This window comes from Monomorium pharaonis, chromosome 10 (genome assembly GCF_013373865.1).
Source record: "Monomorium pharaonis isolate MP-MQ-018 chromosome 10, ASM1337386v2, whole genome shotgun sequence".
Classification (NCBI taxonomy): Eukaryota; Metazoa; Arthropoda; class Insecta; order Hymenoptera; family Formicidae; genus Monomorium; species Monomorium pharaonis.
The window spans coordinates 3622022-3646888 of record NC_050476.1 but is presented as its reverse complement, the minus strand read 5'-3'; the positions used below and the strand labels follow the sequence as shown (position 1 = coordinate 3646888).

At 33.4% G+C, this 24867-nt stretch overlaps 4 protein-coding genes across 19 annotated transcripts in view; 2 read left to right on the top strand and 2 right to left on the bottom strand.

Annotated features, from left to right (window-relative positions):
- Window positions 1-13439, top strand: part of LOC105833949 — a 28463-nt gene extending 15024 nt beyond the window's left edge. For 6 of the 16 annotated variants that reach the window (XM_036293243.1, XM_036293242.1, XM_036293237.1 and 3 more), the window contains exons 3-8: window positions 1120-1620; window positions 8678-8842; window positions 9399-9636; window positions 9739-10032; window positions 12652-12951; window positions 13106-13439. In XM_036293243.1, coding sequence (XP_036149136.1) covers window positions 1120-1620; window positions 8678-8842; window positions 9399-9636; window positions 9739-10032; window positions 12652-12866 — 1413 coding nt within the window. In that variant the 3' untranslated portion in view covers window positions 12867-12951; window positions 13106-13439. Of the gene's footprint in view, window positions 1-138; window positions 1621-8677; window positions 8843-9398; window positions 9637-9738; window positions 10033-12651 lie in introns of those variants that run through there. The other 10 variants (XM_012676083.3, XM_036293245.1, XM_028193715.2 and 7 more) reach the window with 6 other exon arrangements.
- A 1980-nt stretch (window positions 13440-15419) lies between these two features.
- On the bottom strand, window positions 15420-16495 carry LOC105833956 (cytochrome c oxidase assembly factor 5). Its single transcript, XM_012676093.2, has 3 exons — window positions 16362-16495; window positions 15835-15936; window positions 15420-15708 (listed from the first exon to the last, which is right to left on the bottom strand). The coding sequence occupies exons 1-3, from the start codon at window positions 16467-16469 to the stop codon at window positions 15667-15669; spliced, it is 252 nt and encodes an 83-aa protein (XP_012531547.1). The 5' UTR covers window positions 16470-16495; the 3' UTR covers window positions 15420-15666.
- An 83-nt stretch (window positions 16496-16578) lies between these two features.
- LOC105833955 (lysM and putative peptidoglycan-binding domain-containing protein 3) lies at window positions 16579-18612 on the top strand. Its single transcript, XM_012676091.2, has 3 exons — window positions 16579-16720; window positions 16953-17157; window positions 17264-18612. Exons 1-3 carry the CDS (start codon window positions 16671-16673, stop codon window positions 17795-17797), a joined length of 789 nt encoding a protein of 262 aa, XP_012531545.1. The 5' UTR covers window positions 16579-16670; the 3' UTR covers window positions 17798-18612.
- Window positions 18613-20838: 2226 nt separating this feature from the next.
- LOC105835691 (40S ribosomal protein S11) lies at window positions 20839-22765 on the bottom strand. The gene is made up of 5 exons (XM_012679179.3): window positions 22648-22765; window positions 22254-22379; window positions 21558-21763; window positions 21219-21359; window positions 20839-21011 (listed from the first exon to the last, which is right to left on the bottom strand). Exons 1-4 carry the CDS (start codon window positions 22657-22659, stop codon window positions 21236-21238), a joined length of 468 nt encoding a protein of 155 aa, XP_012534633.1. The 5' UTR covers window positions 22660-22765; the 3' UTR covers window positions 20839-21011; window positions 21219-21235.
- Between the last annotated feature and the right edge of the window lie 2102 nt (window positions 22766-24867).

Genomic DNA, 24867 nt, shown 5'->3' with positions numbered 1-24867 from the left:
TTTTAAAACATAAATTTTTTATTTTTATTTTGCAATCTTCTACGTCTAATTTGCCTTTTTCTTATTTTATTCTTCAATTTTGTTCAATACAATGTCTTATTTTTTATTTTTCTTTTAATTTTTTTTTAATTCTTAATATTCTCTTTTGGCAACTAAATTAAAAAACTTGTAATAATTAAAAGTCTTTCTTTCTTTCTTAAATACTTTTGTTCAATAATTTAAATAACTCAATAATTGCGTATACTCATCTTTAAACTTATTAAAATCTAATATGAAAAAATTTATGTACTCTGCTGTGCAATATTATTTTATCAATACTGATATATCACAATTTCATAAAAGTATTAAAAGATTGAAACACTCGTCATTTTCATTTAAAAAATTTCAACATATGTGCACGTGTTATGCGCAAATTTTATTTATTCTCAGTATTTTAAGGTCAAGTGTCGATTATTTTTCAACCGAAATTGCGCGGTAGAAGATCGTTACCATTCTTCTTGTTCGACCTAGATCAGCTACGTGAGTGCTTTAGAACTACACGGAAGTCGGTAAAAGTTAAGTGCACCGACCATTCGCTGCCGGGGTTCACTGTCAGTGCCATCGCACGAGCGATTTAAACCCCGACTTCAATGTCGTCCGACGTCGCACCACGTTGGTTTCTTCTGTGTTCGAGCGCGACATCATATGCCCAAATTGGCGTTTGTAACGTGTCAAGATTGTTAGATTCGTAGTACATTTCACCATGAGTTAAACGAAATTCAAAGTCGTACGAAAAAAGAAAAAGGGAAAGGAAAAAGGGAAAGCTATTGTCGGAGAAACCGCAAAGTCTAACACGAAATCGCTTAACGGGATTTAGGAAAAAGTATAAAAAAAAAAACTGTTAACACCCTTGTATCCCTTTGTGATCGTCGTACACCGCCACCACCACTACCACCACCACTGCCTCTCTTCCACGCGCATCCTCGAACACCCGGTTGAATCGACCAACCGTATCGAATAGTCGAGTAGAAGTAAGAGCCGAGAAAAAAAAATATAACACACATACACACCACGAGAAATACGCCAATAGTGACCCGAGTTCGTGCACCGAAGTCAGTCATGAATCTTATGTTCCGCAAGAACTTCGGCGAGAAGGGACTCGGTGGTGGCGGAGGACTAAGTGGAGGAGGACTAGGGGAAGTCCGGCCCGTCCTGGGCGCCACCACGACTTACGGGACCAGTGGGGCCTCGTTCGGCCAGATAGGAACGCGTTTGGCGCGCGGTGGTATCGGCCAGTCAGTGGTCAGCGGCGTGCGTGGACCTACAGTACGACGCAGCCGGGAATTCGGACATTTTCCGTCGATGGGCGATCACGAGCACCAGGGACATGGTTATCGTACTCACTTGTTCCTGTCGCCACCCGCAGGTGGAACGCTCGGCTCACCACCCGAGGACACGGGCGAGCGAATAGGTCCGCCGCCGCGTCGCAACTCGGGCCCTCATGTGATCAAATGGGGTGGCGGTGGACCCGTCAGTTCTACGCAGGGCGGTCAGACCGGCAATCAAGCGAAAAGAAAGCAAAATCAAATCGGCCAGCAAAAAGAACCTTCCGACCCCCCTACCCCGACTGCATCCAGGCAGGTGAGTACAATTAAAATCAGTAACAAACTCGAAAGAAAACAATTTGTATTTTTTAATAGCATTTCACGGCGTTCTTGACAAGATATTTCATAATTTAAAATCGTTTCGAAATCGTTTTCATTTAAATACGCACTGCTTTCGAAAATTTATTTTTGTTATTTTTATAGTGAGATATGTAGGATATCTTGAAAGAAAAGGAAAGAAAAGTAGTTCAATTTATCTATCCGTTAATCTAGCGAAAAATTTGTTAAATAACAGTAAATTCACGCTTGCGGCGTATAATGTAAAATGGCACGCCAATAAACTATCAAGCGCCTTTATCTCGTAATGTGAGTCACGCATAGAAAACTGCCGTAGCAACATACATACCTTGTATTTATCTTTAATTATAGTAATTTTCTTCACAAGCTACCAAAACTAACTAGAAACCGTGACTAAAACTACTAACGAAGTCGAATTAATCTGTGATCACTGTACCATTATTTGCAACCGCGACGTTAGAATTATCCGATCTAAGAGATGAATGTTGTAAACGTTGGCTCTCGTTCTATATATTTATTTAATATGTCTTGTGCTTCGAAACTACCGTCTGATATGAGGGCAAGAAGCTCCAATATCACATAATATGCAATAAAATCTACTGCCTAATTAGGCAGGTATACAAAGTAATTATTAGTACAAAGTAATTACAATAGTAATTGTTCTACATTCAATAACAGATGTTTTATATCGTAATTTATATTGTTTTCTAAATAGAAAATAATTGTTTTTCTGTGAATATTAGGCATACGAATAATTTTGTGGCTTATAGCAGGGAATTCAATTAATTATAAGTTTAAGTACATGTCTATCATGGAATAAAACTAGTTAGTTCTATTACTCGCTAAGAGTAAAAACTGAGAAATAAAAATCGGATATTAATGTAATAAATCCCAAGCTTCTTGACAGGCTAATTGCTTTCCACTGTCGTCGTTATCAAACCAGTTCGCTATTTCTTATATCAGACCATCAGATAACAAAACATTTTGCAATAAAGCAAAGTTACGGAGAAAATAAGAAACCGTTTATAAAAGGGAAGATATAAAGTGGCATCTACGTGAACATGCAAAGTCGCTATCTTGTTGCAAGTCTTGGTTAATCCGGGGACAAATTCACCGCAAATGTTCGACAATTAACATCCATTATGCACTATCGGCCTGTTCAAAATCCGCCCGTATCGCATTCCATCGCAATGTCTTCGTGAACGTTTAGTGCATCTCTACATACGAGAACATTTTCAGGGCACAGGCATATTACGACGCAATGAATCTCACGATTGCGTCGTTTGGTTGGCAAACAGAATTTAACGACGGGTGTTTAACCCTTTTAGTAATAACAGACTGGAAAGTATACAATAATAATGTTTCATGTTTTATGTTGTAATATTCTCAGCTGACTAAAGTCGTAAATTTAAGAAATAATAATTCATTTTATAATTATCATAAATTATTAAACAATTATTATTATTATTAAATCTGTCGTATTACTGCAATATTGTAATCACGAGCGTATTCAGGAGAGAATTCGAGGGATCTCCTCCAAATTTCTTTTTATCTTTTCAGTTTTAATTGTAAAATACAACTTTGGTTTTCAGTTAATTTTTTGTTATATAAAATATTGTTTGCGTTTATTTACAACCATATAAATAATTTCTTGGATTTTCGTTAGTTAAAACTTTGATAGTGTCCAATACAGAATAAGATAAAGAAAATTTTCGCAAGATTTTTTGAATCATAAAACAGAACATGCATTTAATTAAATAAAACCGGCCTTACGTCAAAATTTCTAAAACAATTTATAAAACACAAATAGCACCTCCTTTTTCTTTCATCTAATTATGTGTTAACATTTTTGTTAATTAACAAAACCTCCCCTCTCCCCGAAAAAAATAATATCCTAAATATGTCCATGATTGCTATTAAATGCTTTTGCTAGAAATGTATCGATAAAAAGTATTGGAAAAATACGACAACATTACGTAGAATTCGTAATAAATCTCTTGTTAAATTTCTCGCGTGATTGAAAAGAAACATGCTGCACGTGAGATGTAAGTGCGGAAATTCACTATTGAAGTATTGCTGCGGCTTTTACGATCTGACGAAGACCGCAGTGTCGTGTAGCGACCTATGACATTTGCAATGCGCACCGTGAACATTTGCCATCATGTGTATACTCAATGCAATACGATTAAATATCCAAACACGCACGTAAGCACGCTTTTTCTTAATATTGATTAAACTTGCGAATGCAAAAAATGCGTTTCGATCCAGGAAACACTGTCAGCATACATACAATTTGCGTATGCACTGCAAAACATAATGCAAAAACTTGTCTTTTAATACTTGAAGTCAAAATATACTTCTTTTCTTATATTTCTCAGAAAATATGTCTGGAAAGTATATTGTCCTCAGATAAAATACTCTAGAAAGTTCGTCAAATATCCTCATTGACAAATTGGCATAAGTCTAATTATATTGGGCACTGTACATACATATATGCGTTTGTTTACGCTGTATTAGGGTTGCCATATTAAAATTTTTTAAACTAGAACTTACCAGCCTAAAATCCCGGACATTTCTGTTGCAACTCCGAACGTATACAAGAATACGTTAATTACACATAATAAATATTATAAAATCATACGATTGTAGTCTGCATCCAACTGTAACTTGCCGTACCAATGCATTAAATGTGATACTAAACACGAATCAGGTAAATGCAGATATCCGCCGCAGATATACACAATTAGAGAAATCAAAACTATTTTGCGTCAATTGCAATAGCTGCCCCCAAATAATTGAGAATAAAAACAGAATTAAGAACATAAACACTAATGCCAATGACACAAAAAATCAAGCCAAAAGAAGAAACCCGATCAAATAAATTATTAATAAACCCGGAATTCAATTACGCGAACATAACCAGAAATAAAAACAGCCAAGTAAGCAAAGTGACAGATAATACATGTACTAATAACGCGATAAACAATGTAATAATTAAAATTAAAAATAATATAACGAAATTAGAAGAAAAAGTTGAAAATAATGCAACAAAAATAAACGCAATAGCCTCCTTGGAAAGACTTATTGGTAGTCACTTTCAATCCGAATAATCACGGACAATGAGTAAAATAAAAATTTTTTAAAAAAGTAAAAATGATATTAGTTAACGTAAACTCGATAATAAAGAATCAAAAAACAGCTCACTGATGAACTTAATTAAAACACAAAAACCAAACATAATTTTGCTAAATAAAACAAAACTTAATAATAAACACGTAATAACTTTCAAAAATTATAATATAATAAATGACACACACATAGGAGAACAGCTAGTTATAAAAAAATCAATCAAATATAAAGAAATAAAGATACTTAAACACCGTGAACAACACAACCTTATATATAATAGCGGCATTTTTTCAAATTACATTATTACATTATTTGGTCTACACCAAAAGAATCTTGGTGGTAAATATTAATTTTTTTGTAAATTTAATATTTGTAGCGTATATAAACCGCGTCGACACATTTATCAGTTTTGAAACAGTTACTAGCCAGATACTATGATGCACTAAACTAACTCGATGCTGTAACGCGCATCTGTAAGGTCTCCCCCTTCCCCTTCCCGAATTACTGCGAATAATTTATTGCGAGAAATAATTCCTCAGCCAGGGTGGTCAATCCTGGCTAAGATTTGTATTATTTTCCCAATAATTTATATATAGCTTTTGCGAAAAATAATATCTCAGCCAGGGTGGTCAGTCCTGGTTAAGAAATGTATTATTTTCCCAATAATTTATATATAGCTTTTGCGAAAAATAATATCTCAGCCAGGGTGGTCAGTCCTGGCTAAGATTTGTATTATTTTCCCAATAATTTATATATAGCTTTTGCGAAAAATAATATCTCAGCCAGGGTGGTCAGTCCTGGTTAAGAAATGTATTATTTTCCCAATAATTTATATATAGCTTTTGCGAAAAATAATATCTCAGCCAGGGTGGTCAGTCCTGGCTAAGATTTGTATTATTTTCCCAATAATTTATATATAGCTTTTGCGAAAAATAATATCTCAGCCAGGGTGGTCAGTCCTGGTTAAGAAATGTATTATTTTTCCAATAATTTATATATAGCTTTTGCAAAAAATAATATCCCAACTAGGATGGTCAGTCCTGGCTAAGATGTGTATTATTTTTCCAATAATTTATATATAGCTTTTGCGAAAAATAATATCTTAGTCAGAGTGGTCAGTCCTGGCTAAGGTATGTATTATTTTCGCATTAATTTATATATAGGTTTTGCGAAAAATAATATCTCAATTAGGATGGGCCAATCATGATTCAGATATTAGTTTTCGCCATAATCATTTCCAATAATTTAGGAAAAGGAAGAAATCTTATAGATGCTTCTGAGTGCCAATATCTAGCTAGTAACTGTATTTCAAGACTGAAAAAAAGTAGCGCGTATTTCATAATAAGCTGGAAATATTAAATTCACTGATAAAATATGCAACAGTAACATTTGTTGCAGACCGGATAAATAATCTTATCTTTATCTTTATAATATTTTTGCAGCCCTGCTTTTAAAGAGTTTCACATTGTATCTAAGAAAATATTAATTAAGAAAATATGAATTATTACGAATTATTTTCAACTGAGATTGAGATAAAATTTCTTTATTTAGTTTTAAAATTTAATAATTAAAATTAATACGAGTAATAAAATAATGTTTATCTTGAAAAATATATTATAGACTACATATGCGTACGAGCTATTTATAAATGGTCCAAATAAAAATATAAGAGTAAAATTAACTGATAAAGTGAAAAACCTTAAGTTTATGTTAAAGAGGTTCGGTGCAATATAACAGACATTTAGATTCTACGGACAATAATAAATGTTATGACATTCCAAGTTTTTAACAGCTGTTTGGGGTGAGATAATATTATACGGCAAACCGCAATAGAATATAATATAGTCAACAACTTGTTTCCAACTAGTAACGATTAAACTCTACACTTAGTCATTTTAGTTTGATCATCAAAACAAAGTTATGTATTAAGACAGATGTAAACGCTGCGTATCGTGAGTACAATGCAATGCACGTAGAAATTCTGCAGTTATTGCAACGTTATGCGACATACTATTTTTACATACCAAACGACTTGTAAATTGTTATCGATCGTGGAAATTTTTCGCCGTACATGTGTGCTTCTCGCACAATATTAACGTTACAATGTGCACATATATATTTTCTGTGTATTATTTCACGCATTGTTACGGTAACATACTAAATTAATATTAATATTTTATATATATATTTCTGTCTCTAGAGAAAGATACAAAAAATCTTTGATTTATACATGATTGTATAAATTCAGAATAATTTTATTAAGTTGATTTAAAAAAATCTAGTCAAAGAATTAAAATTTTATTTTTTAATGCAAAAACAATAAATTATTCTGCTTTTGAAAAATACCTTCTCTCTTCAATTTTATTTCTTAAACGTATTCTGGTCGGTTCTATTTTGTAAAAGACGATCTCGAGACGGTTGCCGGCCGCGGGATGAAAAATTGCGAAGCGGTGTGATCAATCGCTAACGCCGAGTGCATTTGCAAAATTGATATGCAACGTAAATCGCGTTGCACCGAACTTCAAACGTAAACCATAAAGTTACAAGACCTATGAGGCTTTACGGACCTGAGGTTAAACGGTAAAAAAAACGTGATCGGGCCGAAACTACGATGACTATCTGCGCTTTGACGCAAGTAGTAAAAGACAAGTCCAGTCAGACGTGAAGCGCCGTACGTGCGAGCGCAGACTACAACGTTCTACCTATACCCACGACCTATTTCCATATTATTCGAACACATATTTACTTTGACATCTTTACTATTAATGTTATAAACGTATTTGCTGGATATGTTCACGCGCGTGAATTTATTGCACACATGTTGAACACACAGAGATATATCCCAGCGCTTTCATTTTTAATTTTGCAACAGTAATCTACGACCTCACAAACCGACATCGACTCTTTCAAGCAAGTCGCACTCAGTGCAATTTTTTAATTTTAAAGCAACTAAAAAATATAATATAAAATTCATTTCATATCTGTAAACATATATATTTTTGTAAGCAAAGAAAAGAAAGAAAAGTCTTTCTCTTATGAGAAAAAATGAAAACAGCATTATCAATCTACCTATTTGTTAATTTATTTTTATAGATATAATTTTATGAAATCATGTCACTATAATATACAAATATATTTTAAAATGTAAATCTTGTTAGATAACTTAAAAAAAGCTTAAATTTGTAATAAACAGCAAACAATATTTTTAATATATTTGGTTACATTACGTTCAATAAAACTCGGATATATTTTTTTCTCGTGCATATTTAGAATAATGTTTTATATTCCCATTTAATTACCGAAAGTGTCGATCTTGCACATACTTTGGATTTAATACCAGTACAAAATATTAAATATATACACAGAAAAAAATGTAATATAGCCAATAACATATGTGATGCGGGCTGCCAACTACATAAAATACTCAATACAATAATATTTGCTATTAATGTAAGTACAATGTTGATACTGCAATAGCATATATTATTGTATTGAGTATATCTGTAGTTGGCAGCCCGCAATAACATATCTTATTGAATATATTACATTTTTTTTTAGTGTATAAACTAATGTACAAGACTGATTTTGTTTCTCATGAAAGATTTTGCTACTTAAAAATTTAGCGAGATAAAAATAGATAAAAATAATTTTATTATAGACTATCAAAATAATTATGATTATTCAAACATTATGAACAATGCTAAAATTAAAAGCTTTTATATAATATTATATAATATTTTAGTAACTGATTTGAGAGTCCAACGTAGTTATTTTGATTCTAATAATATTATTTTCAGATCTTTATCTAACTAAATGTTTAAATGTTTTCGCAAAATCTTCCGTTCTTTCCGTATAGCATAATTTTTTAATTGTGTTTGTCACTCTAGCAGGTATCCTTCAGCGGAAATCGTACTTCTGGTACTTACACACCTCTCGTAGTTACCGGAAATAGCCCGCCACGAGGCGAACCAATCTCCTTGGCCACTTTGGACCGCGACTGTTTTATTATACCTCTCGCTTCTCTCGAACGCTTTTTACCAGCCGGTGTACCAGTGAGTTAATAAAAAAATATACACGTGTTTCTTAGAAAAAAATTCCAGAGTACTGTAAAATTAATAGAAAGTGTACACGCAATATGTGTGTATGTATTATTCTTTGTGAAATATCAAATCAAAGTTTGTTAATTAAAATATTGAAATATTGCAATAATATTTGAGTTATAAATAACTTAAAAATCTTAGTAAAACAATGTCTTTAAATATTTTTTTAACAATATTGATTTTTATCACGATGAATAGATCAAATAAATAGATCAAATGTGTTTACTAGAAACGTAAGTAAATTGTGATACTGAGAAACATTATTCAATAAAAATAATTAGCTAATTGTAGTGTGTACGCCTTAAATAATAGTAAAAAAATGAGCAAAGTTTATGTATAAAAAAGCACGTACTATTAAAAAAAAAAACATTTTGCTCGTTTAGCCCTTATTCACTTTGAATAATAATTATAACACATAATTCGTAATCTATGTACTCCATTAATTTTGTTTTCTTTAATTTTTTGCTTATTCAGTACGCTTTGTAACTGATTTATCGTTTATTCTAAGCACGCTCCTGTCGCTGATAAGAAAAGACCGGGAAGTCCTCTGTCGGTTCTCGAGGTTGAGGACCCGAAGCAATGTGTTCTCGCGCATTTCATGACGCCACTAGAGCCTCTGGACCCGCTAATGGAATCTCCGGTGTCTCGTCCGCTGGTCTTACAACGCGATACCGCCGCGGAACTAGTCGCCGAGATAGCACCTTCTGCCTCACAAAGCATTTTACTTACAAATATGGAGAAGAATGGTATGTACAGAGATCCAGCTTTCTGAAAAGGCGAGATAATGACGATGGCGAGTATTAATTTTAAATTTTAAGATCGTTTAGCCAAATTTCCATGTATTTCAGCGGATTTCCCGTTCATCACGTATTATCTAATAAACAAGCAGAGCACGGACCCCGTAGATTTTTACAACGAAGTGCAATGTGCAGCTCTACGTAGGTTCGATCCCCGAGATCTCAAATATGCGGCCAGCCACACGTTGGATCTGTTCAACGAAGTAGCGACCATTGCAAGACCACCGCTCGAGCCACCCGGAGGAAGACCACCCATTCCGTCCACCGGCTACATAGTGTCGATTTTTAAAGTTTTCGAGGGCGACGATGGTCTCAAATTCGAACAAAACTGGTTGTACTGGACAGGTAATTATAAAATAATAATAATTAAAACTCACTGGTACGATGCGCAGCAGCGGAGTTGTAGTACACACGATGATTTCTAAAATTATACAAATATCTAAATTAAAATCTTGTGCAACATAAATAACATATATAATTTCTAGAAAAACATGCTTGCTGAATATCAATTTTTACAAAAAAAATTTATAAATAAAAATGTAATTTTCATCTAATCCAAGCAGTTATAAATCTTAAACATACTGAAACTATTTTACGTACATGCACTATTTTATGTACATTAATATTAACGCTTTGCAAATAGTTAAATGTATTAAATGTTTTTCACACAAAATAATCTAAGATATTATATGCAATAATAGTGCCCAGTAATAGTGCAAATAATTAGTTCTCTTCTCCTACACAAGTAATAATTATATAAAAATTAAAATATTAAAAAATCTAATCTAAGATATATTATACGCATAGTGTAATATTGCAGTATACCATGTAATTATTTACAATTTGAATGAATACGAGATAATTAATTATAATAAAATCATTTTCTTCGCCCACAAGTGACAAGTAATAATTATATATGAGTTGAGAGATTCTCACCTCACGGTTGCTCCGCCGTTGCCCGATGCCTCCTCCCTGGCCTGATCCTCCTCTCAGCACCTCCGTTATGTTGTTCTTTTACAGGAGTCACAATACCTGCCGATGCAAAACAACCAATTACAATCACGCGCGTAAACTTCAGAATAAAACAGTCGCACGACGGCACTTTGCACGGCAATCCCATTAATCGCGACATTAATCGCACGCGAAGCACACTTTCCTTTCCCACGAGGATACAGAATTGTACATATTTTATCATATTACACAGGGTGGGAGAGGAATGACGAGGAGATAGCGTCGTCTGTGCGTGCGAGAGAGCTACGATTTGCTATACTTGCAACTCCTGAAAAATCGTTGATCGCGCCGACCGTCTAAGCGACAGATTTCGATCGAATAAAATCTTTCCGTGAGATACTCCGTGAGCTTTCGCTGCTTACCTTTGTGCAAACGTCGAACTTATTGTTCATTCGATGAACTACGGCTCCTCGTAACTGCATTTACGAATTAAACGGGTCGCGATGCTCCTCAACTCTGTCCGCGAAGTTTTTCAACTTTACTAACGGAAAAAAAACATGGCTACCAACTTTACGCTCGCCACGACATTCGAATCGCACTAAATCGTTGAATGAGACGCGATGATAAATAAACCATTAAAAATACTAAAGAAAATTTCCAACAAAAAAAAAACAAATAGACACAGCAGTAATTATGTCTCCATCTCTCAATGAATATCAAATAACGACAAAAAAAACCTGGGTCAATTTGTGCCAATTGCTGGAAAATTCCCTAACTTACCCGCCGCGTATATCTGTATCGAAAAAACTGAAAACACAATGAGAATAAGAATCTCGAATCAGAGCGTCGCTAATGAGATACCTACTCATCGGCTCGCGAGCATCATGATGAGACAGCAATTTGCCACGTACTTTCCGATATCTGCGTTTTTTCTCAATTGCCCTTTCACAAGTAAATTAATCACCGCGCAGGTTATCTGCCTCGACGAACGATCGCCGTCTAGGGAATAGTTCGTAACGAATTGTTTATCACGGTAATTAATGATCGATCGCACGGGCCTGTAATCATCGATCGTTCGTAAAGAATGTCTCCTGCTACTTGCCGCGTTTCCCTCCAAAAATAGCGGAACACGCAACGACACGAACAGCTACGCACCATCTGTATCACGCGAGCTGGCGCGAGCCCCCGCGGCGCGAATGATAACAAAGCGATCGCGCGCGAACACCGCGCGCTATAGGCCTGCTCTTTGTCGCTGCACTGCTGCACTAGTGCAACGACAAAGAACAGACCTTATGTAAACAATGCACGCCGCGCCGAACGTTTGCCATTCCTTAAACTTAAAAAACTGATCTTGAGTAATTGTTATCGCGCGGTTCACGCTTTGCTTTGTAGATGTATTAGCATCGCTGATATAATAGGTATATGTATGTATTCTCATCGTAGAAATTAGACGCTAATAAATTCACAGAATAGTTATATATACGGATTCTATTTACTAAAAAATGTAATTAAATAAACAGTAATAAGTTAAGTATTAGATGTATGTAATTAATATAATTATGATAAGAGTAGCTCATTCTTTTAATTGTATAATTATATAATCTCATTTTTAACAAATGGTTGATTAATTATTTTATTTAACGAGAATTATTAAATGTGACGAATACAATTTTCCTTCAATCAAAATATTTATATACATAAATTCCTTTTTTCAAAATTTTTACCCAATTTACAATTTAATTTTTAAAATTATGAGAGAAACTTAATAAATCAATAATTGTAGTTTTAATAAGAAAATGTGATTAAAATGTCACATTTTGGTTTCATTACCTTTATTAAAATAAAACAATTTTTTTCAAGACTAAAAGATTGACTTTAATAAATTTCAAGAATTCACGATTAAAATATGATAATAAATGATCTAAAGAATTTTCTTCAAAGCAATTATTTATTGTTTCATTCTGATAGTGTATCAAGGGGAGCATTATACATTAGCATTCCATCATATTGCAGGTGCGCGAATGATGTATCGATATCTGCCGAAATCAGTGGGTCTCAGACGTATTACCTTGCACAAATCGATGTCACAGGGCGATAAAATGTATCTGTTGATCTGCGAGTGCTCTCAGCTGCAAGACAATCTATCTGCTGCGGCGATACTTCTACCGGCACTTCGTGCACGTCTGTGTGGATATATTGGGCTTTACAGACCCTCTGTGTGCTTCTGATTTCTCACCCGACTGTTAGAATCTGCGAGGAGCATCCTTTCGAATCACATTACGTGTAACTCTGCAAAAAAATCCAAGCGAAACGGTATCGTATTAAATTCCAGGTCTTTACAATTTTATTTGTAACTAAACGCGATGATGCCGATACTTGATCCAACTTTAATAGCGAGAAGGTACCGCTACGAGTATCGCTAAATATCAGTACTTTTATTTTTAATGAGAGCTTATTTTGATTGCAGGAACATAACTACTAATGTCATAGCGGGAGACACAATGCTGATTTGCAGGAACCGAAGAATATATCGTCGCAAACTCCATTAATGAACGAGACACTGTGATTTCTTATCGGACCTATTATAAGAATCGCAACTTCGTATACGCTTTAGATGAGTCTCGTTGATGATCGACGAAACAGCCTGCATGCTCGATTAGATATGCAACTGGCCCTATTTGTATTTTTTGACTTTACTATCTCGTTCATTACGCAAGCGAGCATAGCCCAAGTAGGGTCACCGAACGAAGCGAAAAGAAGATTTATATGGGACGAATAGCAATAAAATTGACAAGGCTGTAGAAAGTATTGTAATATATACGTAATATAACATAATGTAAGAGGGATGTCCGATTCATCTCGCATAGATGAAAGCGCTAAGAATTCTCGATATTTAATTTCCTGGGAATAATGGGAACATTCCATGCGTCAAGACATGGAAAAAGATAACATGTGTTGCCGATCAGAGACGTTTGGTCATCCTACTTCTATTGTGGGCATCGCAATACACAAGCATAACAGATATACGCAACTTTTATTACTATTCATAACTATCGAATAATCGCTAATTACATATCATACTCGATAAACTGTGATATTTGAACCAGCGGCGTATATATCACAATATGAAAAACTCTTAAAATCTACTCTTAAAAATGCTACTCTTGAAATCAATTTAGATAACTTAGGCACAAGATAGTGGAATTTTGAAGGCCAACAGTAGAACGTAAAACTTTAAATCTTTTATTGATTATCTTCATATTTGATATATTATATATCCAGATTATGCTTCAATCGGCAGATATGTGACGTACATAGTGGATAAATTACATTGTTTTTAAATTTAAACTAAACACGATTTATTTCTAATCTATATTACTCTTTTTATTTCATAAAATAAAAAATTATTTTATAATCTTATTTCATTAATGATAATTGTATTATATATAAAAAATAAAATCTAATGTTAACTTATATGATCTTTTCCTGAATATCTCTTAATTATTTTTTCTTGGGAAAATTTTAAATATATCTAACTATGTAGAGAAATAATTTATTTCATTAACAGTTGTAACTTTATTTAACTAAATTTAAAAATTTGTATTTTATCCATATATAATCTAAAAATTCTTTCCATACATACATACATACATACATGTGTGGTGTGTGTGTGTGTGTGTGTGTGTGTGTGTGTGTGTGTGTGTGTGTGTGTGTGTGTGTGTGTGTGTGTGTGTGTGTGTAGGAGAGAATTGAAAAAGAAACAATGGGAAATATGCACAGGAAAAGCTTACAAATCCCATTTTTAGGTGCCTATTTTAGAGAGTGAAAGAGTAGCACGAGTTGGCATTGTAGTACAAAAAAAATTGTATAGCCAATATACGCTTGTTGCACACAGACAATAGATAGGGCGATTACGCAGGCGTGATCCTCATTCGGTAAATTTGTAATACCCAATCCGTGAAACGGCGTACTTTATCATATGCCCGAATCGTATACTTGCTGCAACACAAAGTGGAACAAAATTCTCTTAACTCAATAAAAAAAGCAGGAAGTTAGGAAATTTCGCAATTTTACTGTGATCATATGCGTATCATGTTCGATACACACATCTGTGTGTGCTATTCAATGCAAAAAATATAAGCGCAATACTGCAAAATGATATATGCCACAATGAGCTAATATTGCCCAGTCTACAAAATATATATCATCAAAAAGAAAAACAGATTATAATTAATAAATGAGCCAATTAAATATTTGGCTACTGCATTCTCTTTTCTCTCACTGTACATTTATATTGAAACATATTTCATTTATACATAATATTTTGCACACAAATACAGAAATTTTAATGTTATTTTAAAGAAGACTGGATTAATCCTTTTAATAAAAAATTAGAAATTTTAAATATTGCCTAATGCAAGTTTATTTAAAATATTTTTTCTTGTATCATTTTTATTGATTATATATATATAGTTTTATTATTTACCATCACATAAAAGTAAAAACAATAAGAAATTTCTTATAAAATTAATGAAAATTTATATTTGGTTTGAACAGTACTGAAAGGGTTAAAATTTTCTTGAAGAACAAAACAACCGTTTTTGTTCAAGAAAAAACTTGCCTATAAAAAGAATTTTTACTGTAAATAGAGAAATATACCTTTTCAAAGTAATAATCATACAAAGCATCATATTTCTCAGTTAGACCTGGCAACAGATTGGCTCACAAGGGAATAAGAGTTCCTTTGGATATCAAAATACATAAGTAAATGTAATACATTGTATGGTACATTGTTACGCAAGTATAACACATTTATTAATACATTTATTAAATAATGTACAACGAATAACAATAAATTACTTCTAACATTAAATATTTTATTTTTCTTTCCTTATTAATAAAATGTACACTTATACTTCTCCAAGTTCTTTTTGTTAATATATACATAATTATTACCTCACAAAACAATCATTGCATCCACATTATGTTATTATATATATCACATATATAAAATAATTATTTGGATATTTAGTATCCTTTAGGGCCCCTAAATCGCCGTCTGCCATCAATCTATGAGAAAGTAAAAAAAGAAAATAAACTATTAACATTTCACACATTGCAACTTCTTAGGAGAAAAAATTGGTATCTTCCTTGCCTAATATTCAGAAATTAATATGCAAATTTATTTATACTTACTATAGAATGCTTACACTCAAAAAATGTATTGCGCAAAGCAAAACATTCATCAGGAACTGTGCCATCTTGAGCACGAAGGCATTCTCTAGGAGTACGTTTGTACTGTACAAAGAAAAATCATTACTTTAAACAAGGAAAAAATAAATATAATGGCCCGTATTTTGAACTCATATTTATCGCTAAATGTGCCTAAGACATCTTATTGGCTGATTGGCACATTTAGAGGTGCATTTAACGATAAATGTAAGTTCAGAATATGAACCAATGTTATTTTCCACAATGCTTCTTTAGATATACGTAAGTTAAGCTTGAAAACTGAAATTAGAAGCTTTTGATAGATCAAATTTATATTGATATTGTAATTTCGATATTTTATCGAAAGATACAAAAGATTACAAGAAATAGAAACAATAAGGAGGAAGTATATTATTTTTCATGAAAAGATATGTATACATGAATATACATAAAAAAGCATATCGTTAAGTTGTAGCGGCATTATAGGTTATGACGGTTTTTTGGCCACTTACGATTTTACAACAGTCGCTTTGAAGCAAACACACTTTGAGATCGGCGCGAACGTTCGCGCACCGGGATTTATCCTTCAACGTTTCGCCTTCTTCTTCATATTGCATCATCTTGAATATTATTCGGTTTCTACGATCGCCAAAGATGCACGTCACGCGTTCGCCCGTCACCTAACCTAATCTAATTTGATCTTCTCACTCAGGCCTTGTAAATATGTATACGTCCCATCTGTCAATCGTAACAGCATACTTCCTGAACGCGTAGAAACGCTCTTGCTGGAAGGGTGAAATAATTTCAAGTATGATCGCATTATGCCGCAAAAATTAGTGAATTCAATGTTCGAGCAACAGAAAAGCGTTAGGTAATGTTCGAGGTTATCTGCTCGATTGCAATTTTTGTGCATCATTATTTATATAACCCTTGAAACAAACAATACAAACAAATAGCGGTACATGTACATTAATTTGCAAATATTAACAATTATGATTAGTACTTCTCACAGAAAATGTCTTTTTACAAGAAGTTTAAGAGTACATTATCGCGAATCAAGTATAATTGGAAGGCTTTTATTAATTAATGAAATAAACTTTCAGACAGATGATCCATTTGCGTGGAAGGGAAAGTTCCCCGCATTATGTGTTTTTACATTCGGATGACGAAAGTAGCACGGATGAGGAAAACATCTCTCTACAAACTATCAAACGACCTACGTCATTACGTCGAAAAATTCAGGTGATCAACGTGCAAATAAAACCTGAGGATACATTGCAGGCATTGGCTCTTCGATATAGATGTACAGTGAGTAGGAAAATGTGCTATACCTACATAGCACAAGATATCAATCCAAATACTGATTCACATTTTATGTTTACTCTTATTCATAATTTACATCACTTAATTTTAGATATCTGAATTGAAAAGAATTAATAAAATTGACAAAGAGAATGAAATATATGCGAAGCCTTATATTAAGGTTCCCGTACAACCATTCTCTATTTTAACCGAGGCGTCACCTGAAAACAGTCAAGACGATAATGCTGTTGTTATATCTCAGCAATGTCAGAAGGAAACACCTGTGAGAACAGAAGAGCAATTGATAGACTTGGGCGCCACATCGATGAGCATGGAGTCTTCGAACACAGAAATCAATACAATCATACTGAATTCAGTATGTGAACCTTTATCCTCCTACAACAGTGCCAATATCCCTGAAAATTTTCACACAGAGCACGATATGTTGCTTAGCGATAATACTGAAAATGCAGAGGCAGCTGAATCCTGTGAAACAGACATCTTCAAATGTTCTGGCGATAATTGGGGACTGTCCTGGATGCAACTGCTTGTTTTCTCGTTACTATTAAGTTTCGCAGGACCCATTATATATATACTTTATATAGCAGAGTATTCAGTCAAAACGAATATAACCGTAAGTAATTGATATTTCAAAATGCACTTTGTGCAAAGATATACATTAGGATAGAAAGTTGGGATAAGAATATATATTTTGCATATAGATATTCATTACTTCTAAGTTGAATAACTGAATTTGTATGCAATTTTCTAATATTATAGAAATATTCTCTTATATATTATATATTATAGATTTTAAAAAAGTTTGCTGACATTTTACTAATAGTTAAAATCTCTTCACAAAGCTTGTATAGTTTTATATTTATCTATATAAAAAAAAATATTTTCTTATCCTATTTTTGTATTGTAATGGTTCAAATTCTCAAAACTGTCTTTTGTATTGAGTGAGATCTTTTTATTAAAGCTATAATTAACGAAATTGATAAAACTTTAATATAATAATATAATAGATTGAAATGTTAGAATATACTTTTCATCTAGGAAAATTATTGTGCCGTACCAAATGTAATTGTGATACATTTTTGACAAAATGTGGAGTTGATATAAATATGATTGGATATTGTTAATGAAACATATAGGAAATATCTAGACAAATAAGTGCCTTTATATCTCAAATTCTATTGTTAATCTAAATACTACAAAATAAATCTGTTATATTTTTGTAATGGAAATATTTAAATTATTGAATACTGTAGATTAATTCAGTGATATTAATAGTTACATATTACATAATATATAGCTACATATTACATATATTATATAGAATATTTTTTTCTGTAACCAATTATAATAGACATTATCTCTCTCACTACAATCTTAACACAAATACATCATATTAATATTTTCTCTAAAATAAAATATTTTTACAATTTATGACAATAACATTTATCAAATTGTATGTTTATATTTAAATTATTTTTATATATTAAATATTTCTTGTTAAAAATGGTTGAAATATATTTTAAAAAACTGAATGTTTTAAAAAAGTGTAATTATTTAATAATTCTTATCATTTGCAATATAATTACAAAAATTAATTTCCTAATCATTGATTTTCGTATAATTGAAATTTACGTAGTGTACTATCAGAGAGGAACCTGAGAGCGGTCATCGCATTCTGTGTTATGTCCACGTTTATTTGGTTCTGTTTCATGCTATACCCGTAAATTTTACAATTATATGCGTTCATATTTTAAATCTGTTTTATGCAAATGTGCATAATCGTGTTCTATAAATGCAATACTGATCGATGACACTGTACAGATATAGCATGGAACAGAACCAATATTTTATCTTGCATCACGTTTATCACATATCATTTTGTTTCACATATACATGATAAAAATTCACTCACCGATTGCTGTCGCTGCTCCTGCTGCTGATGCTGCTGCTACTGCTACATTCTTTTTCCGAAATATCGAATCGCTCCATGGATACTGCTTTCTGCTGACATCATCCTGCTATTCTCGAACTGCATTAATAACGATCACCCGATACTTTATTTGGCACTCCCGATATTACGGATATCACACACGAGTAAAACGTAAATCGCGCGCGAGAATTTCATTTGGCACGACCGATATTTGAGAAAATACGTGAGAGTACGGCTCGTGAGAATACGTGCGATCTCATGTCTCGCGATGGCACTCTCGACAGTCTCAACATCGTAGTTGGGCACAATTCGAATTCTGAATACGCGAGACACACGCGAAACACGCACGGAGTCAACGGAACGTTCGACTACGTATGACCAGCGCTCGAGCACGAAGAAACATGGCTGCCGGCACGGCAGCGGCGGACGTGACTGTTGGTAGGTACACTCGGCGGTACTCGGCGCTAGTCGGCGCGACTCGGCAAGTCGGCCGCCGAGTCACGCCGACTAGCGCCGAGTACCGCCGAGTGTACCTACCAACGGTCACGTCCGCTGCTACCGTGCCGGCAGTCGTGCTCCAGCGCCGGTCCGACGTGATCGGACGTTCCGTTGACTCTGTGTGTGTCTCGCGTATTCAGAATTCGAATTATGCGCAGCTACGATGTTGAGACTGTCGAGAGTGTCGTCGCGAGATACGAGATCGTAGAGGTGGTATTCATGTGTAAAGCGCGGCGTCGTGCAATGTTGATTTTCGCCGCCAATCAGACGAGCCGTCTTTTTCACGTATTTTTTCAAATGTAACGGTCGCGCGCGTTTTACTCGTGTGTGATATATTATCCGTAATATCGGGAGTGCCGAATAAAGTATCGGGCGATCGTTATTAACGTGCGGTTCGAGAATAGCAGGATGATGTCAGCAGAAAGCGGCATCCACGGAGCGATTCGATATTAAATATAGTAGCAGTAGCAGTAGCAATAGCAGCAGCAGCAGCATCAGCAGCAGGAGCAGCAACAGCAATCGGTGAGTGAATTTTTATCATGTATATGTGGAACAAAATGATATGTGATAAACGTGATGCGAGATAAAATATTGGTTCTGTTCCATGCTATATCTGTATAGTGTCAGTATTGCACGTTTATAGAACGCGATTATGCACATTTGCATAAAACAGATTTAAAATATGAATGCATATAATTATAAAATTTACGGGTATAGCATGAAACAGAATCAAATAAACGTGGACATAGCATAGAAGAGACCCAAAAAATCATGCACATTACCTATGGGATTCATAGATATTTGACTACATACCCAGGGACTCTATTCTTGAATTCATTCGCAAGAGAAACGTATTCGCAAAAGTTGGAAATTTATTGGCTATCGTATGGCTATTAACCAATAAACTTGCAACTTTTCTGTTAGAGCGAGTATTTGCATATAAGTTTTTCTTGCGAATGACTTCAAGCGCAGTTCAATGTGCACATTTTGTGTACATAGAGGTGCTGATAGATGAAAACATCTTAAAACGGCGCGATGACCACTCTCAGGTTCCTCTTTGGTACTATTCTTGATGAAATATGCAAATTACTTTCAAAAAACTATTTGACATAATATATTTTAAGAGGATGATATGAAAGATAGATGAAAAATGGGTTATAAAACATGAAAATATAATTTAAATTATCCTTAATATTTTATAATTATGTGAAACACTTAAATCACGTAAAATTCTAACGTTTTTATAGAAATTATTTTATTTGTCATTTTACCAGATTTCGAATGAGAATATTACACAATACAATACAGAATTGTATATATGCTACAATATTACAATACAGGATTGTATAACACTTGGTTGGAAAGTTTTGCATTTTTTCTTACCTCATTCTTGAAATCTGTGCCAATGATTCTGTAATAATTAAACCAACTAGTTAAACAAAAATACACAAAACATGTTATAAATTTTACATTGCTAAATAATTGTAATTGTAGAAATATTCAGTAAAACACATAATATTCTTCAATATATCTTCAGAAGACCGTCGTGTGTTATCATCATTCAAGTTAAATTATATTTGCAAAATAATACAAATTATAAATAATGGATGTTACAAACCATTACTGAAGAGATGTTTAGAACTTCTTGAAACTTTTCTTTGATCCTGTTCCTTTCGAAACCTTCAATACATTAAATCTTACTGTCTTGCTCAAAGGTCTGCATTCTCCAATAGTGACTACGTCACCAATTTCTACATCTCTGGAATACAATAAAGTTCGTGAATATTAATGCTAATAAAATGTAAATACTTTTTTTACACAATATTATTTTGTAACTCAGATATAATACGATCATCAAAACAATTATCAGTAGACCATCGTGATATAAATTATCATCATTAAAAAGTGGAGAAATTAAAAAAATTTTAATAGAATGAAATTATTTTCTTGATTGTACCTGAAGCAAGGACTAAGGTGGACGCTCATATTGCGATGACGCTTTTCAAAACGGTTATACTTCCTAATGTAATGCAAATAATCCCTGCGGATAACTATAGTACGTTGCATCTTCATCTTTTGTACAACACCAGTCAGGATACGTCCTCTAATCGATACATTGCCAGTGAATGGGCATTTCTTATCAATATAGGTTCCCTCGAGAGCCTACAAATATCAAATCAGTAAAATACATACAATATCTTGGTTAATTTTTATCATTAAGAAATAAAAGATACAAAAATATTCAGTAAGTAAAAAAAAAACTCTTCAAATATCTTCAGAAGACCGTCGTAATATTTATCATCATTGATAAGTGAAATTATATATGTAACAGTAACATTAAAAATGAGGCATTCTAAAATTACATATAATAATGAATTTTCAATAATTTTGCATAATTTTAATTAATTTTAGTTTAACACATCTTAGCCCAGTAACAAATTATATTCCACTTTATAATATTTTATAATCTTTATATATTCAATAATCTTTATCCCAAAATAATTAGCTACATTTATCAATGAACTTAATTATACACAAATATAAATTAACTTAAAACATTCGTTCTCTCTACACAGATTACGAAAAAAAACATTGTACCAAAGTAGCGAACAAAGCAACGGAGGAATTATAGGAAATAGAGATTTGTACTTACTTCACGAGGTGTTTTGAAACCGAGCCCGACATTGCGGCTATATCTCATAGGCTTCCTACGCTTTGGGCCCAAACCTTTCTTACGGTTAAGAAAGATTGTAGGTTGTTTCTGGAAGGCGCGCTCGCTCTGCAACAAACGAAATCGTAGATTAGTATCTTCTCTACAGAACTCCAGAGACATGCCTCGTATCTGGATATCTGTGCATGCGGGCGACCTAACCACGTGCTACACGAGAAAATCGAAGCATTCGAACGTGTCTCGGTCTATAACCTCGCTTTCTATGCGTATTAATCCGTAACGTTAATCATCGTCACAGAATAGCGTGTTTTCACAGAGTAACGCCGTGACGCGCAAGGAAATATATTTATTTATAATCGCGGCGTCGAATACATACCTGATCAGCCATTTTGCTCGTCTGAAAGATCGTGAAAGACCGACGTAAGCCGGAAGAGCGACGAAACAGGCTTCACAATCGCAGTGTAGCCAATGCAAGAAATGTGTAGTCACTATTTTTTTTTTGGTGATAAAATACAGCTGCATTCAGTAGATAATACACTTTTCCAATCGTTGTAAATGGAAAGCAGCTAAATATTATCATGGATATGCTTAAGCGCCGAGGTTTTCTTTCGCCAGATATTTAGAAGAAGAGAAAGAGAAAGAAATAAATAATTTTTTAAACATTAGAAATGTAATATAACTATTTATTTATACAAATTAATTTTGGTTTGAGCATACACTCGCTGTATACACTTAAAAAAAATTCAGTATATAACTATGAAAAATAAAATAAATATTATCTATAATGTAACTGTAAACTGTAAATTATTTATACATCTATTTATATAACAAGATCAACTTTTATAACACATGTTTTTAAGAAATCGGTGTTATTCGAGCACCGGTGTATGCCAAGACGTACGGTGCCTGGAGATACAGAGCTAGGCGTACTCCATTGAGATAATCTGATAGAATTGACAATCAATTGAGGCATCTTTTTTAATACATGCACTGCATTGAATATGCAATCGCTTTCATTGGATGAGAATGACATTGATCAAATTCACGTATGATTCTTCTCGCATGATGATATAATGTCCAGACCGGAAATATTTCCCTTTCACGATTCCCTTTCGGCGACTCTGACAACGATCAATGACAATAAAACCTTGAAAAATAAATTCCGTTTTTAGATCGCCGTATGTTTTGTGCAGCGTGGCCGCTCTCATTCTTCTCTCTGCTGCATACAAAACATACGTTGTTATATTTTAAAAGTATTCAATGAATAGTAAATTAATATTAAATAAATTAATAGTAAATTATTATTTTTTATTAATAATTTAGTTTATTAAAGATAAATAATAGCAAATTGCAATAACACTGAATTGTTTGTTGATTTCAAAATCATATAGTAAACAAGAATAAAATCGTAGTTCTTGCGATAATACTTGTGAATAATATGAAGGACGTACGTTTAAAAATTACTCACGAATGTTTTTCGTAAAATATTATACATTGTAAGTCATTAAAGATCATATGCAATTGTCATACAATCAATATCGATGCTGCGAAGATCAATACTCCCTAATTTAATTGTTTTCATAAAGATTTCTAAAAATTAGTCTCAAAGAAATGTATTGTTATATCGAGATTTTCGAAGTGTTCGTTGGCAAATTGCAGATTGCAGACTTTCGTAAAGCTCTCGTGAAAATAAAACGCCTCTGTGTGCAATATTGTTACATCCGCCTGGTAAATTCACCACTGTAAATTTGCCAGGCGCATTTAAATCGCGTTTGTAGGAAGTGTTATATAGAAGCTGTCATAACGAAATAACTTGGCTGACTGAAGGGCAATATATTGCGGTTGCCCTGTCCTGCGGTTATCCACGCAGGGACAACAGACAATTCAGACTTTTACATCTCACGACGTGACAACGTGCGAAAATATTGCTGTCTATGCTGTACGCGAGCTTTTGCTCGCATTATCCGTACGAAGAGTGCGTTACCACAGCCAAGCACAAAGAACATTGCTATAACAAAACGTACGTGTTATAATTCATATCAATTTGCTGCTTTCTTTTAAAAATCTAGCTTTAAAAGAAACCATTCTCGCATAAAGCATCGTCTAGTAGAATAAATAGATTATTCCACATTGCAGCAAAATTTGTTATTATATAAGAAGATAATAATCTCTATATTACAATTGTAAATGCAAATTTATTTCAATTTTCATTAAATTTTGTTGAAATTATGCTAAAGCATTTCGCTGAAATTTTTCTGTTTCGAAAACATGCGATAATTTCACAAAAAATTACGTTTAAATAGAATAAAAGTAAAATTTTAGGTTATTTTTCGGCAAAATTTTCCATTGTAGGTTGGTAAGTTTTATTGGCCGAGGACCTTCGGCAGATTTTCATTTAAGTACCAATGTCTCTCGTTTAGATGGCGCCACCTAATTCTCAAACTGCTCGCCGTGACTAACTAAACGCGCCAATGCGAAATTTAAACGGTAGTACTTCGTCTCTTTTGCGATTCTTTTTACTTGTAACTCTCCACGTGTCCGTTTGAATCTTCACAAAAAATATCAAGTGAAATATTATTAATCAGCTGTAGCTTGT

Bases quoted from the DNA above. Each gene is read 5' to 3' on its own strand.
- LOC105833955 (XM_012676091.2), top strand. From the start codon at position 16,671: ATGCCGCAAAAATTAGTGAATTCAATGTTCGAGCAACAGAAAAGCGTT. The intron at 16,721-16,952 runs GTAATGTTCGAG...ATAAACTTTCAG, and splicing joins GAGCAACAGAAAAGCGTTAG to ACAGATGATCCATTTGCGTG. The intron at 17,158-17,263 runs GTGAGTAGGAAA...ACTTAATTTTAG, and splicing joins CTCTTCGATATAGATGTACA to ATATCTGAATTGAAAAGAAT.
- LOC105833956 (XM_012676093.2), bottom strand. From the start codon at position 16,469: ATGATGCAATATGAAGAAGAAGGCGAAACGTTGAAGGATAAATCCCGG. The intron at 15,937-16,361 runs GTAAGTGGCCAA...TTCTTTGTACAG, and splicing joins AAAGCGACTGTTGTAAAATC to TACAAACGTACTCCTAGAGA. The intron at 15,709-15,834 runs GTAAGTATAAAT...ACTTTCTCATAG, and splicing joins TTGAGTGTAAGCATTCTATA to ATTGATGGCAGACGGCGATT.
- LOC105835691 (XM_012679179.3), bottom strand. The intron at 21,764-22,253 runs GTAAGTACAAAT...TGATATTTGTAG, and splicing joins GTTTCAAAACACCTCGTGAA to GCTCTCGAGGGAACCTATAT. The intron at 21,360-21,557 runs GTACAATCAAGA...ATTGTATTCCAG, and splicing joins CACCTTAGTCCTTGCTTCAG to AGATGTAGAAATTGGTGACG.